Below are 14,757 nucleotides of genomic sequence, written 5' to 3' on the forward strand. Positions count from 1 at the left end.
GGACAGAAGGTATGGGTGTTGGAGCCAGTGGCCCCAGCAGCACTCCAAGACAAATGGCCTGGACCCCATACAATTCTGGAGAAGAAGGAAGAGGTTACCTACTTGGTGGACCTAGGAACTCCCAGGAGCCCCCACAGGGTGCTCCATGTGAACAGATTGAAGGCATATGTCAGCAGGGCAGACATGGGCTTGCTCATGGCTACAGATGAGGGACAAGAGGAAGAGAGTGACCCTCTCCCAGACCTGCTCACTCAGAACCCTGAGGATGGCTCAGTTGATGGTGTGGCCTTAGGTGGCAGCCTCACTGAACATCAGCAACATGACTGCAGACAAGTTCTACAGGCATACAGGCATATGTTCTCATTGACACCCAGTCAGACTAACTGGTGTACCCATGTGGTGGACACTTGTGACAGTCTTCCTGTAAAGAGCAAGATTTACAGGCAACGTGACCACGTCAGGGACTGTATAAAGACTGAGGTGCAAAAGATGCTGGAATTAGGTGTCATTGAGCCTTCAGAGAGCCCCTGGGCTAGCCCAGTGGTGCTGGTCCCCAAACCTCACACCAAAGATGGCAAGTGAGAGATGAGGTTCTGTGTGGATTACAGAGGACTCAATGCTGTCACCAGGACAGATGCACACCCTATTCCAAGGGCAGATGAGCTCATTGACAAGTTGGCTTCTGCCAAATATTTGAGCACATTTGACTTGACAGCTGGCTACTGGCAAATCAGGTTAGCTGAGGAGTCTAAAGCCAAAACAGCATTTTCTACCCCTAGTGGGCATTATCAGTTTGTGGTGATGCCCTTTGGTTTGAAAAATGCACCTGCCACCTTCCAAAGGTTGGTGAATCAAGTCCTCACTGGGTTGGATGACTTTTATGCAGCTTATCTGGATGATATTGCTGTCTTTAGCTCCACCTGGGAGGATCACCTGGTCCACCTGAAGGAAGTGCTTGAGGCTCTGCAGAAGGCAGGCCTCACTATCAAGGCAACAAAGTGCCAGATAGGGCAGAGTAAGGTTGTGTACCTGGGCCACCTTGTAGGTGGAGGCCAAGTTCAACCACTGGAGAGTAAGATCCAGACCATCAAGGACTGGTCCCCTCCAACTACCCAGACTCAAGTCAGAGCTTTCTTGGGCCTGACTGGGTACTACAGGAAGTTTGTTAAGAACTATGGGTCCATTGTGACCCCTCTTAATGATCTGACATCCAAGAAGATGCCCAAAAAGGTTCAGTGGACAGAAATCTGTCAAAAGGCATTTGATGACCTGAAGAAGGCCATGTGCTCTGCACCTATCGTGAAGAGTCCTGACTACTCAAGAGAGTTCATTGTCCAAACAGATGCTTCTGAGTTGGGAGTGGGAGCAGTGCTTTCACAGCTTAATGTAGATGGCCAGGACCAGCCCATTGCTTTCATTAGCAGAAGGCTGACCCCCAAAGAGAAACGTTGGTCAGCTATAGAGAGGGAGGCCTTTGCTGTGGTGTGGGCCCTGAAGAAGTTGAGGCCATACTTGTTTGGTACTCACTTCAAGATTCAGACCGACCATAAGTCCCTCTTATGGCTTAATCAGATGAAGGGTGAAAACCCAAACTACTCAGGTGGTCCATTTCCCTACAGGGGATGGACTTTACAGTGGAGCACCGCCCAGGGACTGACCATGGCAACACAGATGGTCTCTCCAGGTACTTCCACTTAGAACATGAAGACACAACTGGTCAAGGTTAGTCTAATGTCCCTGCGTTTGGGGGGGGGGGGGTTATGTAGGAGAGTAGGGTCTGCTATCCTATGGTCACCCCAAAATTTTGCTTTTTGCTTCACTGGTTTCTGACTTAATGTGGCTGTGGGCCTGCTAATCAGACCCACAGCCTGCTGTTCTCTCTCTAAATTACTGCCAATGCACTTTAGGTGCATTACGAATTGGAACTGGTTCACCTTATGAGCCCCTGTAGTAGTGTAACCTAGGTACCCAGGGCATAGGTGTATCCAAGGCCTACCAGGGGCTGCAGCATGTATTATGCCACCCCTGGCCTGGCCTCCATATTTGACACAACTGGCTGATCACTCAGCTGGGGTAAGTTGGTGTAATCACCTCTTACTTAGGTACAGTATGTCTGTGCCTAACCCTAAACTGGACACATATGTTCCTATCAGCCACTCCTATGGAAGGCCTCATCAATCCTGGAGGCAGAGTGCTTGGAAATATGTGAGATGGTGCTCTAGCATGAGCTGAGCCTGTCTGCAGCTGTCGGGAACCACTCCCTAAGCTGTTCCGGGATATTGCCATACCATATACTCTTAAGTGCATTATAATCCTCGCGGTTAAATGCTATCTTTGGTTTGGCTTTATCAAAACATGTCGAGTAAGGTGTCATACAAATTGGAATACTATCCCCTCGCCAATTCTGGCGACGGGGATAGCATTCCACCCTTCTAGAGGGACACGACATGTGTGTAGCCTTAACCCCGGTTAAAGTTAAACAGAGCCTCAGCATCACAAAATGGATGCTGCCACCACAGACACAAGTCTGGCCTCCTGCTGCTGACCGAAACTCGGCAGATGGTGGCCTGGACAAAGGGTTTCCTGCCTTGGGAGGTGCGAGCACCACCCCAGACAGGGTTTTGTGTATTGGGTAGGACAGGGCTGAATAGAATCAGACATGCCCGGGGCACACAAGGTGTCCCCGTGCATAGGCCAGTCCAAACCGGTCCTGGGACTTTCCAGACCCAGGCTTGGCGCGGAACGGGACAAAGGAAAGGGGTTGTAACCACCCCCCTTCCTGGTTCCTCCCAGAGGCGGGACCTAGTAGGTGATCCACCCCTCAGATTGGGAATAAGAGTGGGAGCAGTGCCATTGCACAGCAGATCATCCTGAATCAACTTTACACGAAGAAGAAGACTGGACTTCGACATTCTGCTGCACAGAAGACTGAAGAGAATATCCCTTGTGGCCTAGGAGTGGTCACCCTGTGAACACAGGTACCAACCAGCAACTCGACGTCTGCTTTGCCGCCGCCTCCCGCCGGAGCCCGAGCCCAAAGCCCAACAAGAACCAGACTCCCAGACCTCTCAGAGCCCGATCCACAGTCCCTGCAAAGAAGGGACCCGTGGAGGCACCGAGTGATGTGGGACCGGACCTCTTGGAAGACACTCGAAAAGCTGACTGCGCAGCTTCTGAGGCATCCTCGACGTTGTGCTTTGGGGACTGAGAACCCCCACCACCGAGCAGCCCTTGCACCGAAGATCAGCCCTCCAGCATCTCCACGATCTGCGTGGGGCCCTTTTGCATTGTGCCACTCGACGCGCCATCCCGGCCACTAGCCACGTGGTCAGCGGCCATCTTGGCGACGAAACCGACGATTTACACAGCAGGTCTGGTTGCTCCAGACCTACCCAAGCTCCTGTAAAAAGGAGCACCCGCTCTGATCTTACTGGTCCGAGTGTTAAGCATCTTTCAGCTTCTGCGTGGCTTGCATTTGCCAAGGCCTGTTTGCTCCGATCAGGTCGCCGACACTGCCAACAGCGAGAAGCCTACGTGTGACAGCTCGTGACCGACTCCTGGAGGTCCTCGACCCCGGGTATCCACGTGGCTGCCGAAAGAAGCTACCCAACAACGCCTGTCTGCACCCGACATCGCCTGGTTCCAATCTGGTTCCACGGTAGTCACTGGCTAGTGACTTTGAACACTGTCCCCTCTGCTTTCAGGTCTTCACATCTTCAGATCCACCCTTGGATCCACCGGAACTCTTCACATCGAGCCGCCTGCAGCATCTTCAGCTCCAAGCACCATCGACCGGCGTGACGAAACCCGGCACTACTTCGACCCTGTGCACCCGCTTCCTGTGGGTGAGGTAACTCAGCTCCGCCAGTGCTCCTGCACTGGTACACATCTCAAGGGCCTGTGTCTTAAGTTTCAGCTCCGTAGGTCACTCGGAAGGTTCATAACTTTCTAACTTTGTACTTTTTACGCACCATAGACTTTACATTGGAAAGTGCGTGCACTTTGAACACTGCACCCGAGTCCCGTGGGCCTCTCCCGACTTAGTCACTGCTAGTCTCGAATAGCTCCAGCGATTCCCAAGGCCCTAGGCCTGTTCACTTTCCTATTGGTATCTCTTATACCACTTTCTTAGTATATGGTTTAGGTGGCCCCTAGGGCTCATCCACATTGTGCAACTTTTGTGTATTTTAAACTGTCTTGTGATTTAACGCTTGTGCTTCTGTGCTCATAAAGAGTCCAGGGGATTTTATAGTTAATAAATCAATATATATTTTCAATATATATCTGTGTGGTGTCCCTTTCATTTGGTATTCAAGGGGGTTGTGTATGGTATAACAGCTGGCTTCACATGCCTTTCAGAGTTTAGCCTAAGACTGCTTTGTCCACGTTACCACTAGGATAACTGGTCTACAAGGTTGAATTACAACCATCATCATAAGGGTTGCTTGGCATGGTACAAAGTGATCACTAAGAATTAGTGAGCATTATATACCAGGCCAACTTCTCACACGGAGGTGGAGCAGCATCTCCACTGAGTGGAAACAAATGGCACTTCTGCCAATAAATGTGCAGGCGGAGGTGGAGCAGCATCTCCACTAAGTGGAAACAAATAGCACTTCTGCCAATAAATGTGCAGGCGGAGTTGTAGAAGCATGTCCACTGAGTGAAAACAATTGACACTTCTGCCAATTAATGTGCAGACGGAGGTGGAGCAGCAGCTCCACTGAGTGGAAACAAATAGCACTTCTGCCAATTAATGGGCAGCCGGAGGTGGAGCAGCATCTCCACTGAGTGGAAACAATTGGCACTTCTGCCAATTAATGTGCAGGCGGAGTTGTAGAAGCATGTCCACTGAGTGGAAACAATTGGCACTTCTGCCAATTAATGTGCAGACGGAGGTGGAGCAGCAGCTCCACTGAGTGGAAACAAATAGCACTTCTGCCAATTAATGGGCAGCCGGGGGTGGAGCAGCATCTCCACTGAGTGGAAACAATTGGCACTTCTGCCAATTAATGTGCAGACGGAGGTGGAGCAGCAGCTCCACTGAGTGGAAACAAATAGCACTTCTGCCAATTAATGGGCAGCCGGAGGTGGAGCAGCATCTCCACTGAGTGGAAACAAATAGCTCTTCTGCCAATTAATGGGCAGTCGGAGGTGGAGCAGCATCTCCACTGAGTGGAAACAATTGGCACTTCTGCCAATTAATGTGCAGGCGGAGAAGGAGCAGCATCTCCAGAGAGTGGACACAAATGCATTACAGCTAAGTAATGTGGAGGAGGAGGTGGAGCAGCATCTCCACTGAGTGGAAACAAATGGCACTTTTGCCAATTAATGGGCAGGAGCAGGTGGAGCAGCATCTCCACTGAGTGGAAAAAATGGCACTTCTGCCATTCAATGTGCAGGCAGAGGTAGAGCAGCATCTCCACTGAGTGGAAACAAATAGCACTTCTGCCACTAAATGTACCAGCGGAGGTGAAGGAGCATCTCCACTGAGTGGAACAAATGGCACTTCTATCAATTAATGGGCAGGCGGAGGTGGAGCAACATCTCCACTAAGTGGAAACAAATGGCACTTCTGCCAAATAATGTGCAGGCGGAGTTGTAGAAGCATGTCCACTGAGTGGAAACAATTGACACTTCCGCCAATTAATGTGCAGACGGAGGTGGAGCAGCATCTCCACTGAGTGGAAACAAATAGCACTTCTGCCAATTATTGGGCAGCCGGAGGTGGAGCAGCATCTCCACTGAGTGGAAACAAATAGCTCTTCTGACAATTAATGTGCCGGCGGAGGTGGAGCAGCATCTAAACTGAGTGGAAACAAATGGCACTTCTGCCAATTAATGGACAGCCGGAGGTGGAGCAGCATCTCCACTGAGTGGAAACAAATGGCATTTCTGCCAATTAATGGGCAGGAGTAGTTGGAGCATAATCTCCACTAAGTGGAAACAAAAGGCACTTCTGCCAATTAATGTGCTGGCGGAGGTGGTGCACCATTTCCACTAAGTAATGTGCAGGCGAACGTGGAGCAACATCCCTACTGAGTGGAAACAAATGGCATTACAGCCAAGTAGTAATGAGAAACGACGAAACCTGACACGAAAAGACATCTATGCACCCGTGGGTATTGACTCTTCTAGTGTCCTAGTTTAAAAAGGTTCCATCCAAGTCCATATGGAAGTGTCCTCAATCTTTAACTTTGTAACTTTTATGAACACCATAGAAAGTCAATGGGAACCCGCGCCTGTGTTTAGACACTGCACATGGCTCCCGTGGGTCTCCTACTTCCTAACAACTGGTTGCTTAGTGTAGCGCCAGCGATTCTACAGGCCCTAGGCCTGCTTTCTAACTCTCACGTTGTTCTTATACCCCTCTCTTAGTATATGGTTAGTGAGGCCCCTAGGGCATAACGTATACTGTGCAACTTATTGTGTATTAACTCTGTGACTTGTATTGTATTTTTACCTCTGACCTCATAAAGAGTTCAGAGGGGTTGTGTTTAGAAATAAATACATATATATTTGATATATACCTTGTGTGGTATCCTTTCATTTGGTATTCAGGGATTATATATGGTAAAACAACTTGCTTAACTCGCCTTCTGAAGTCTTAGCCTAAATACTGTCATATAGAGTACGTTTGCTTTTCTACTGTGTTAAGTTAGCATGGCCTTTTAGATGCTTAAACGCCATTTTTATTCTTTCTGTTGCTTTGCACACGGCACATGATATTATAGAGCCTTGGAGTGCCGCAGAGTGTTTTAATTTACTCGAGACTATTATGTTTTTCATACATTATTATCTAGCTTGGTGAGAGATGTCTGCAGAGCGAGTGCTGCTGACCCTCAAGGTTGTTTTCTCACAGTAGTTGCTTTCTGGTTTGATTGGAGCACTCTGTAGCCATAACACATAGGCAGCTGTGGGTGACGCGATTCCAACATGTTTTGATATGGCGCTGCACGGAGCAGCTGGCAGCCTTCTGACGAACCGTTGTATGCTGAGAGCTGGAGTAGGATATGATTTGATCTCATTCTACTAGAACCAAAGGTATGGGGCCGCCCTGGTAATCCCAAGAGACCTTCTTTAGATATAATACTATATACTAGCAATGGAGGGTAAGAAGTATCTTCTGACAATTAGCATTTATCATGCTTTCTCCCTTCATATTTTATGGAATTGTAACAATGCTAATAACCTTACTTCTGATAATATGTTTGCTTGTATTATCTAAGATACTATACCTACAAGGACAGCTTTAGTAATACATATTACCATATTGCACGTTTCCTCGTTTACTCTCTGTTTTGGACTAAGTAGTGAGTAGTACGAAAGAGTTTTCATGTGTTCCACGTTTCCTGATGTGTACTGAGATCATGTTCTGGGTTGTCTAACTATTGGGGATTCGTAATACCAAATAAGACACTGATTGCCAGCCAGGTAGGGGGTACTGGATACTAAGGTGAGTTTTGGATCAGCCTAATTCACTGAGGTTCCGTCTCTCTGTGCACAGTTCTGCTACAGAGCAGTTTACCTGCGACAAGACTGCTGGTCCATGCTACCACTAGGATAGCTTTCTATAAGGTTGACTTTACAACCACCATCAATAAGGGTCGATTAGACTGGTGCAAGGTGCCCACTAGAAAAGTGGACATCATATGCCAGGCTCACTTCTCACAGCAGGTAGTTCATTTGATGGAGTCCATTCCTTTCTGCCTGACACTGATCCAGGGTATCAATAGGGCAGAAGTGGCCAAGACACTGGACATAACTTGTGGACAAATGCAAAAGAGGAGGGTTTCTTGTGTGGCAGAAGATGGCGCCAATGAAGTGTGCGCAAAATCAAAATCTGTCTGATGCAAGTGCATCGGTGCAAACAGGTGAGGGAGAACACCCTAAGCCCTCCAAAGTAGACCCTAGGGTCGAAACATGAATCCAGCAAGCCTATGCACGCGCTAATATTCCAATGTTCAAAAGGACATTTGTACAAATTCTTCACAGAATCAAAAGGTACATGTATCATACAAATGAGATCAAAAAGTGCGATTGTGATTATCTCTTTAATTCGAACGATTGCCCAGCCAACACGCGTTTCTTCTGGGGAAGAACCCCCCGACTTCACTTGTGGAGGGTCACAAGGATCACGCCCTCCCCACTCTGTTCAACAGATACCTCCACGAGCCTTGGTTAAAACCAGGACTTCACTTTCAAAGCTGAGGTGATGACCCCCAGCACTAGAGATGAAGGCAGGGCGAGGGGGCGAGGTCTTCTTCAGCATTCATGGATGGATGAATAGAATCTGTTTGAGTTTAATTTATTCTACCTGACGCTCAGTTTATCACCCATCAAATGATAACCAGTCATTACATTGTGGGGTTTGCTTTCTCACCCTCCCGCCTGCCCAAACATGTTCTTATTATTCTAAAGATCCTCTTTTTATTTCTCTTACTGTTGACTCTGTTTTCTATTGTGTGTGAAGGCTGGCTGGTTTTATTCCTTCCATGTCTTTACCACAAGCCCTCTTGTTGTGAATTCTAGCTCTTCCTGTAAACAGATGAGGCATACAATCTTCTGTGCTGTGCTCTGACATCCAGGGAGCCTGTTCAGCATTCTCAAAATGCAAATGCAACAAAAAAATCAATGTGGGTATAGACTTATTCAAATTCAGTAACAGAATGTACAACCTTAGTTTTACTAAATGTTCATCCACTTTCAGTTGTAATGTTGTTGGGACGCACGGCCAGCATTCATTCGAGGTAATATTGTATCTTCGACTACATTTACACCCCTCCCCCACCCACTCTCTGCTGCCACTGCAACCAATGAATAGATGCAGCTGAACGTAGGCATCGAATTATCTATAAGAAATTAAACTTATGCGAGCAGGAGGGGAGACTCCATAAAATCTGCATCCTTTGGGGACATTCTTCTACTCGGGATGCAGAGACCACCTCAAGACAGCACACTGTTTCTGCTTAGGAAGGGACTTAATCAAAGTCCATCAACTCAGAGTGAAGGACAGAAATGCAGATGATTCAGAAAAGCTCTCCCCCCCTCCCCATTCCTTACCTGATCCTCTGCAGCCGGGTGTCCGGGTGCTTCAGGGCGTCACAGAGCAGGGTCGCACCAGCGTCACCCAGTTCATTGAAGTTCAAGTCCAGATCCAGCAAAGAGCGGTTGGAGCGAAGGGCGGCGGCCAGAGCTGCACAGGAAGCACCGGTTATCCCACAGAGACCGAGGCTAAGAAGGTGCGAGAAAGAGAGAGAGAGTAGATTAAAACATTATTAATTTTAAGTATTTATTACCAACACTAAACCAGTTATAAACAAGGTATAAATAATCAGACCAACAGATGTCATGGCCCAGACTCTCAGATCTGAGGTGCACAAGAAACACTTTAACTCCTCCCACTGTCACGTGGCTGGTCAGTCAGGGGCTGACAAACTTTCTCTTTGAGTAGAGAGAATAGAAGTTGAATCAGGTCCATTTCAATGACATCCTCCTTGTTACACCCCAGGTACAGTACAAATGCTTGGTTTTATAGTACTGGGTCTCAGAGGGCACCCACCCAGGTACTGTACAGATGCTTGGTGTTACAGTACTGGGTCTCAGAGGGCAGCCCCCCCAGGTACAGTACAGATGCTTGGTGTTATAGCACTGGGTCTTACAGGGCAGCCCACCCATGTACAGTACAGATGCTTGGTGTTATAGTACTGGGTCTCAGAGGGCAGCCCGCCCAGGTACAGTACAGATGCTTGGTGTTATAGTACGGGGTCTTATAGGGCAGCCCACCCAGGTAAAGTACAGATGCTTGGTGTTATAGTACTGGGTCTCACAGGGCAGCCTACCCAGGTACAGTACAGATGCTTGGTGTTATAGTACTGGGTCTTACAGGGCAGCCCACCCAGGTACAGTACGGATGCTTGGTGTAATAGTACTGGGTCTAACAGGGCAACCCACCCAGGTACAGTACGGATGCTTGGTGTTATAGTACTGGATCTTACAGAGCAGCCCACCTAGGTACAGTATTGATGTTTGGTGTTATAGTACTGGGTCTCAGAGGGCATCCCACCCAGGTACAGTACGGATGCTTGGTGTTATAGTACTGGGTATCAGAGGGCAGCCCACCCAGGTACAGTACAGATGCTTGGTGTTATAGTACTTGATCTCAGAGGGTAGCCCATCCAGGTACAGTATGGATGCTTGGGTTATAGTACTGGGTCACAGAGGGCACCCACCCAGGTACAGTACGGATGCTTGGTGTTATATGACTGGGTCACAGAGGGCAGCCAACCCACCCAGGTACAGTATGGATGCTTGGCATTATAGTACTGGGTCCTAGAGGGCACCTAACCCACCCAGGTACAGTACAGATGCTTGGTGTTATAGTACTGGGACTCAGAGTGCAGCCTACCCAGGTACAGTAAGGATGCTTTGTGTTATAGTACTGGGTCTCACATGGCAGCTGACCCAGTTACAGTAAGGATGTTTGGTGTTTTAGAACTGGTTCACAGAGGACACCCACCCAGGTACAGTACAGATGCTTGGTGTTATAGTACTGTGTCACAGAGGGCAGCAAACTCACCGAGGTACAGTAAAGATGCTTGGTGTTAGAGTACTGGGTCTCAGAGGGCACCCACCCAGGTACAGTACAGCTTGGTGTTATAGTACTCGGTCACAGAGGGTAGACCACCCTGGTGCAGTACAGATGTTTGGTGTTATAGTACTGGGTCTCACAGGGTAGCCCACCCAGCTACAGTATGGATGTTTGGTGTTATAGTACTGGGTCTCCCATAGGGTAGCCCACCCAGGTGCAGTACAGATGTTTGGTGTTATAGTACTGGGTCTCACAGGGCAGCCCACCCAGCTACAGTATGGATGTTTGGTGTTATAGTACTGGGTCTCCCATAGGGTAGCCCACCCAGGTGCAGTACAGATGCTTGGTGTTATAGTACGGGGTCTCAAAGGGCAGCCCAACCAGGTACAGTACGGATGCATGGTTTTACAGTACTGGGTTTCCCATAGGGTCGCCCACCCAGGTACAGTACATATGCTCGGTTTTATTGTAGTGGATCTCAGAGGGTACCCACCGAAGTACAGTATGGATGCTTGGTGTTATAGTACCGGGTCACAGAGGGCAGCCGACCCAGGTACAGTACGGATGCTTGGAGTTATAGTAATGAGTATCACAAGGCAGACCACCTGGGTACAGTACGGTTGCTTGGTGTTATAGTACTGGGTAACAGAGGGCAGCCCACCCAGGTACAGTACGGATGCTTAGTGTTATAGTACTGGGTCACAGATGGTAGCCCACACAGGTAAAGTACGAATGCTTGGTGTTATAGTACTGGGTCTCAGAGTACAGCCTACCCAGGTACAGTACGGATGCTTGGTGTTATAGTACTGGGTCACAGAGGGCAGCCAACACACTCAGGTACAGTACAGATGCTTGGTGTTATTGTACTGGGTTTCACAGGGCAGCCCACCCAGGTACAGTACAGATGCTTGGTGTTATAGTACTGGGTCTCCCATAGGGTAGCCCATCCAGGTAAGCACAGATGTTTGGTGTTATAGTACTGGGACTCAGAGGCACCCACCCAGGTACAGTACAGATGCTTGGTGTTATAGTACTGGGTCTCCCATAGGGTAGCCCATCCAGGTAAGTACAGATGTTTGGTGTTATAGTACTGGGACTCAGAGGCACCCACCCAGGTACAGTATGGATGCTTGGTGTTATAGTATTGGGTTACAGAGGGAAGCCCACCCAGGCACAGTACACATGTTTGGTTTTATAGTTCTGGGTCTCTGAGGGCAGGCCACCCAGGTACAGTACAGATGCTTGGTGTTATAGTACTGGGTCACAGAGGGCAGTCAACCCACCCAGGCACTGTACAGATGCTTGAAGTTATAGTACTGGGTCAGAGAGTGCAGCCCACCCAGGTACAGTACAGATGCTTGGTGTTATAGTACTGGGTCTCCCATAGGGTAGCCCATCCAGGTAAGTACAGATGTTTTGTGTTATAGTACTGGGTCTCAGAGGGCACCCACCCAGGTACAGTATGGATGCCTGGTGTTATAGTACTCGGTTACAGAGGGAAGCCCACCCAGGCACAGTACACATGTTTAGTTTTATAGTTCTGGGTCTCTGAGGGCAGGCCACCCAGGTACAGTACAGATGCTTGGTGTTATAGTACTGGGTCAGAGAGGGCAGTCAACCCACCCAGGCACTGTACAGATGTTTGAAGTTATAGTACTGGGTCAGAGAGTGCAGACCACCCAGGTACAGTACAGATGCTTGGTGTTATAGTACTGGGTGACAGAGGGCAGCCCACCCAGGTACAGTACGGATGCTTGCTGTTATAGTACTGGGTCTCGGAGAGCAGCCAGCCGACCCAGGTACAGTACGGATTCATGGTGGAATGGTACTGAGTCACAGAGGGCAGCCCACCCAGGTACAGTACAGATGCTTGGTGTTATAGTACTGCATCACAGAGGGCAGCCAACCCACCCAGGTACAGTACGGATGCTTGGTGTTATAGTACTGGGTCTCAAAAGGCAACCACCCAGGTATAGTACGGATGCTTGGTGTTATAGTACTGGGTCACAGGGGGCATCCCACCCAGGTACAGTACGGATGCTTGGTGTTATAGTACTAGGTCATAGAGGGTAGACCCCCTTGGTACAGTACAGCTGCTTGGTGGTATAGTGCTAGGTCAAAGAGGGCAGCCAACCCACCCAGGTACAGTACTGATGCTTGGTGTTATAGTACTGGGTCTCAAAAGGCACCCACCCAGGAATAGTATGGATGCTTGGTGTTATAGTACTGGGTCACAGAGGGCATCCCACCCAGGTACAGTACGGATGCTTGGTGTTATAGTACTAGGTCATAGAGGGTAGACCCCCTTGGTATAGTACAGATGCTTGGTGGTATAGTACTAGGTCACAGAGGGCAGCCAACCCACCCAGGTACAGTACAGATGCTTGGTGTTATAGTACTGGGTCACAGAGTGCAGTTCACCCAGGTACAGTACAGATGCTTGGTGGTGTTATAGTACTGGGTCACAAAGGGCAGCCCACCCAGGTACAGTACAGATGCTTGGTGTTATAGTACTGGGTCTCACAGGGCAGCCCACCCAGGTACAATACGGATGCTTGGTGTTATAGTACTGGGTCACAGAGGGCAGCCCACCCAGGTAGAGTATGAATGCTTGCTGTTATAGTACTGGGTCTCAGAGGGCAGCCAGTCCACCCAGGTACAGTACAGATGCTTGGTGTTATAGTACTGGGTCACAGAGGGCAGCCAACTAACCAAGGTACAGTACAGATGCTTGGTGTTATAGTACTGGGTCTCAGAGGGCACCCACCCAGGTACTTAACGGATGCTTGGTGTTATAGTACTTGGTCACAGAAGGTAGACCACCCTGGTGCAGTACAGATGCTTGGTGTTATAGTACTGGGTCTCACAGGGCAGCCCACCCAGGTACAATACGGATGCTTGGTTTTATAGTACTGGGTCTCAGAGGGCACCCACCCCGGTACAGTACAGATGCTTGGTGTTATAGTACTGCATCACAGAGGGCAGCCAACCCACCCAGGTACAGTACAGATGCTTGTTGTTATAATATCGGGTCACATAGTTCAGGCCACCCAGGTACAGTATGGATGCTTGTTGTTATAGTACTTGGTCTCATAGAGCGCAGCCCACCCAGGTACAGTACGGATGCTTGGTGTTATAGTACTGGGTATCACAGAGGGCGGCCCATCCAGGTACAGTATGGATGCTTGGAGTTATAGTACTGAGAATCACAGGGTAGAGCACCCTGGTAGAGTGTGGATGCTTGGTGTTATAGTACTGGGCATCACAGGGCAGCCCACCCAGGTACAGTACAGATGCTTAGTGTTATAGTACTGAGTATCACAGGGTAGAGCACCCTGGTACAGTACGGATGCTTGGTGTTATAGTACTGAGTATCACAGGGTAGAGCACCCTGGTACAGTATGGATGCTTATAGTTATAGTACTGACTATCACAGGGTAGAGCACCCTGGTACAGTACGGATGCTTGGTGTTATGGTACCTGGTCACAGAGTGCAACCCACCAAGGTACAGTGCAGATGCTTTGAGTTAGAGTACTGAGTATCACAGGGTAGACCACCCTGGTATAGTATGGACACTTGGTGTTATAGTACTAGGTCACAGAGTGCAGCCCTCCCAGGTACAGTACCGATGCTTGGTGTTATATTACTGAGTATCACAAGGCAGACAAACCTTGTACAGTATGGATGCTTGGTGTTATAGTACTGAGTCAAAAAGTGCACCCCACCCAGGTACAGTACGGATGCTTGGAGTTATTGTACTGAGGATCACAGGGTAGACCACCCTGGTATAGTATGGACACTTGGTATTATAGTACTGGGTCACTGAGTGCAGCCCACCCAGGTACAGTACCGATGCTTGGTGCTCTATAACTGAGTCACAGAGTGCAGCCCACCCAGGTACAGTATGGATGCTTGGAGTAATTGTACTGAGTATCACAGGGCAGCCCATCCAGGTTCAGTATGGATGCTTGGAGTTATAGTACTGAGTATCACAGGGTAGAGCACCCTGGTACAGTACGGATGCTTGGTGTTATAGTACTGGGTCACAGAGTGCAGCCCACCAAGGTACAGTACAGATGCTTGGAGTTATAGTACTGAGTATCACAGGGTAGACCACCCTGGTATAGTATGGACATTTGGTGTTATAGTACTGGGTCACAGAGTA

The 14,757-nt window shown here is 48.9% G+C and overlaps 1 protein-coding gene across 1 annotated transcript in view; it reads right to left on the bottom strand.

The window, feature by feature from the left end:
- Positions 1-14,757, bottom strand: part of LOC147736957 (NACHT, LRR and PYD domains-containing protein 12-like) — a 663,764-nt gene that overhangs the window by 60,010 nt on the left and 588,997 nt on the right. Inside the window, exon 10 of the mRNA XM_086922399.1 lies at positions 9,064-9,234. Within this exon, the coding sequence (XP_086778525.1) occupies positions 9,064-9,234 (171 nt within the window). The remainder of the gene's footprint in view (positions 1-9,063; positions 9,235-14,757) is intronic.

This window comes from Lissotriton vulgaris, chromosome 1_1 (genome assembly GCF_964263255.1).
Source record: "Lissotriton vulgaris chromosome 1_1, aLisVul1.2, whole genome shotgun sequence".
NCBI lineage: Eukaryota > Metazoa > Chordata > Amphibia > Caudata > Salamandridae > Lissotriton > Lissotriton vulgaris.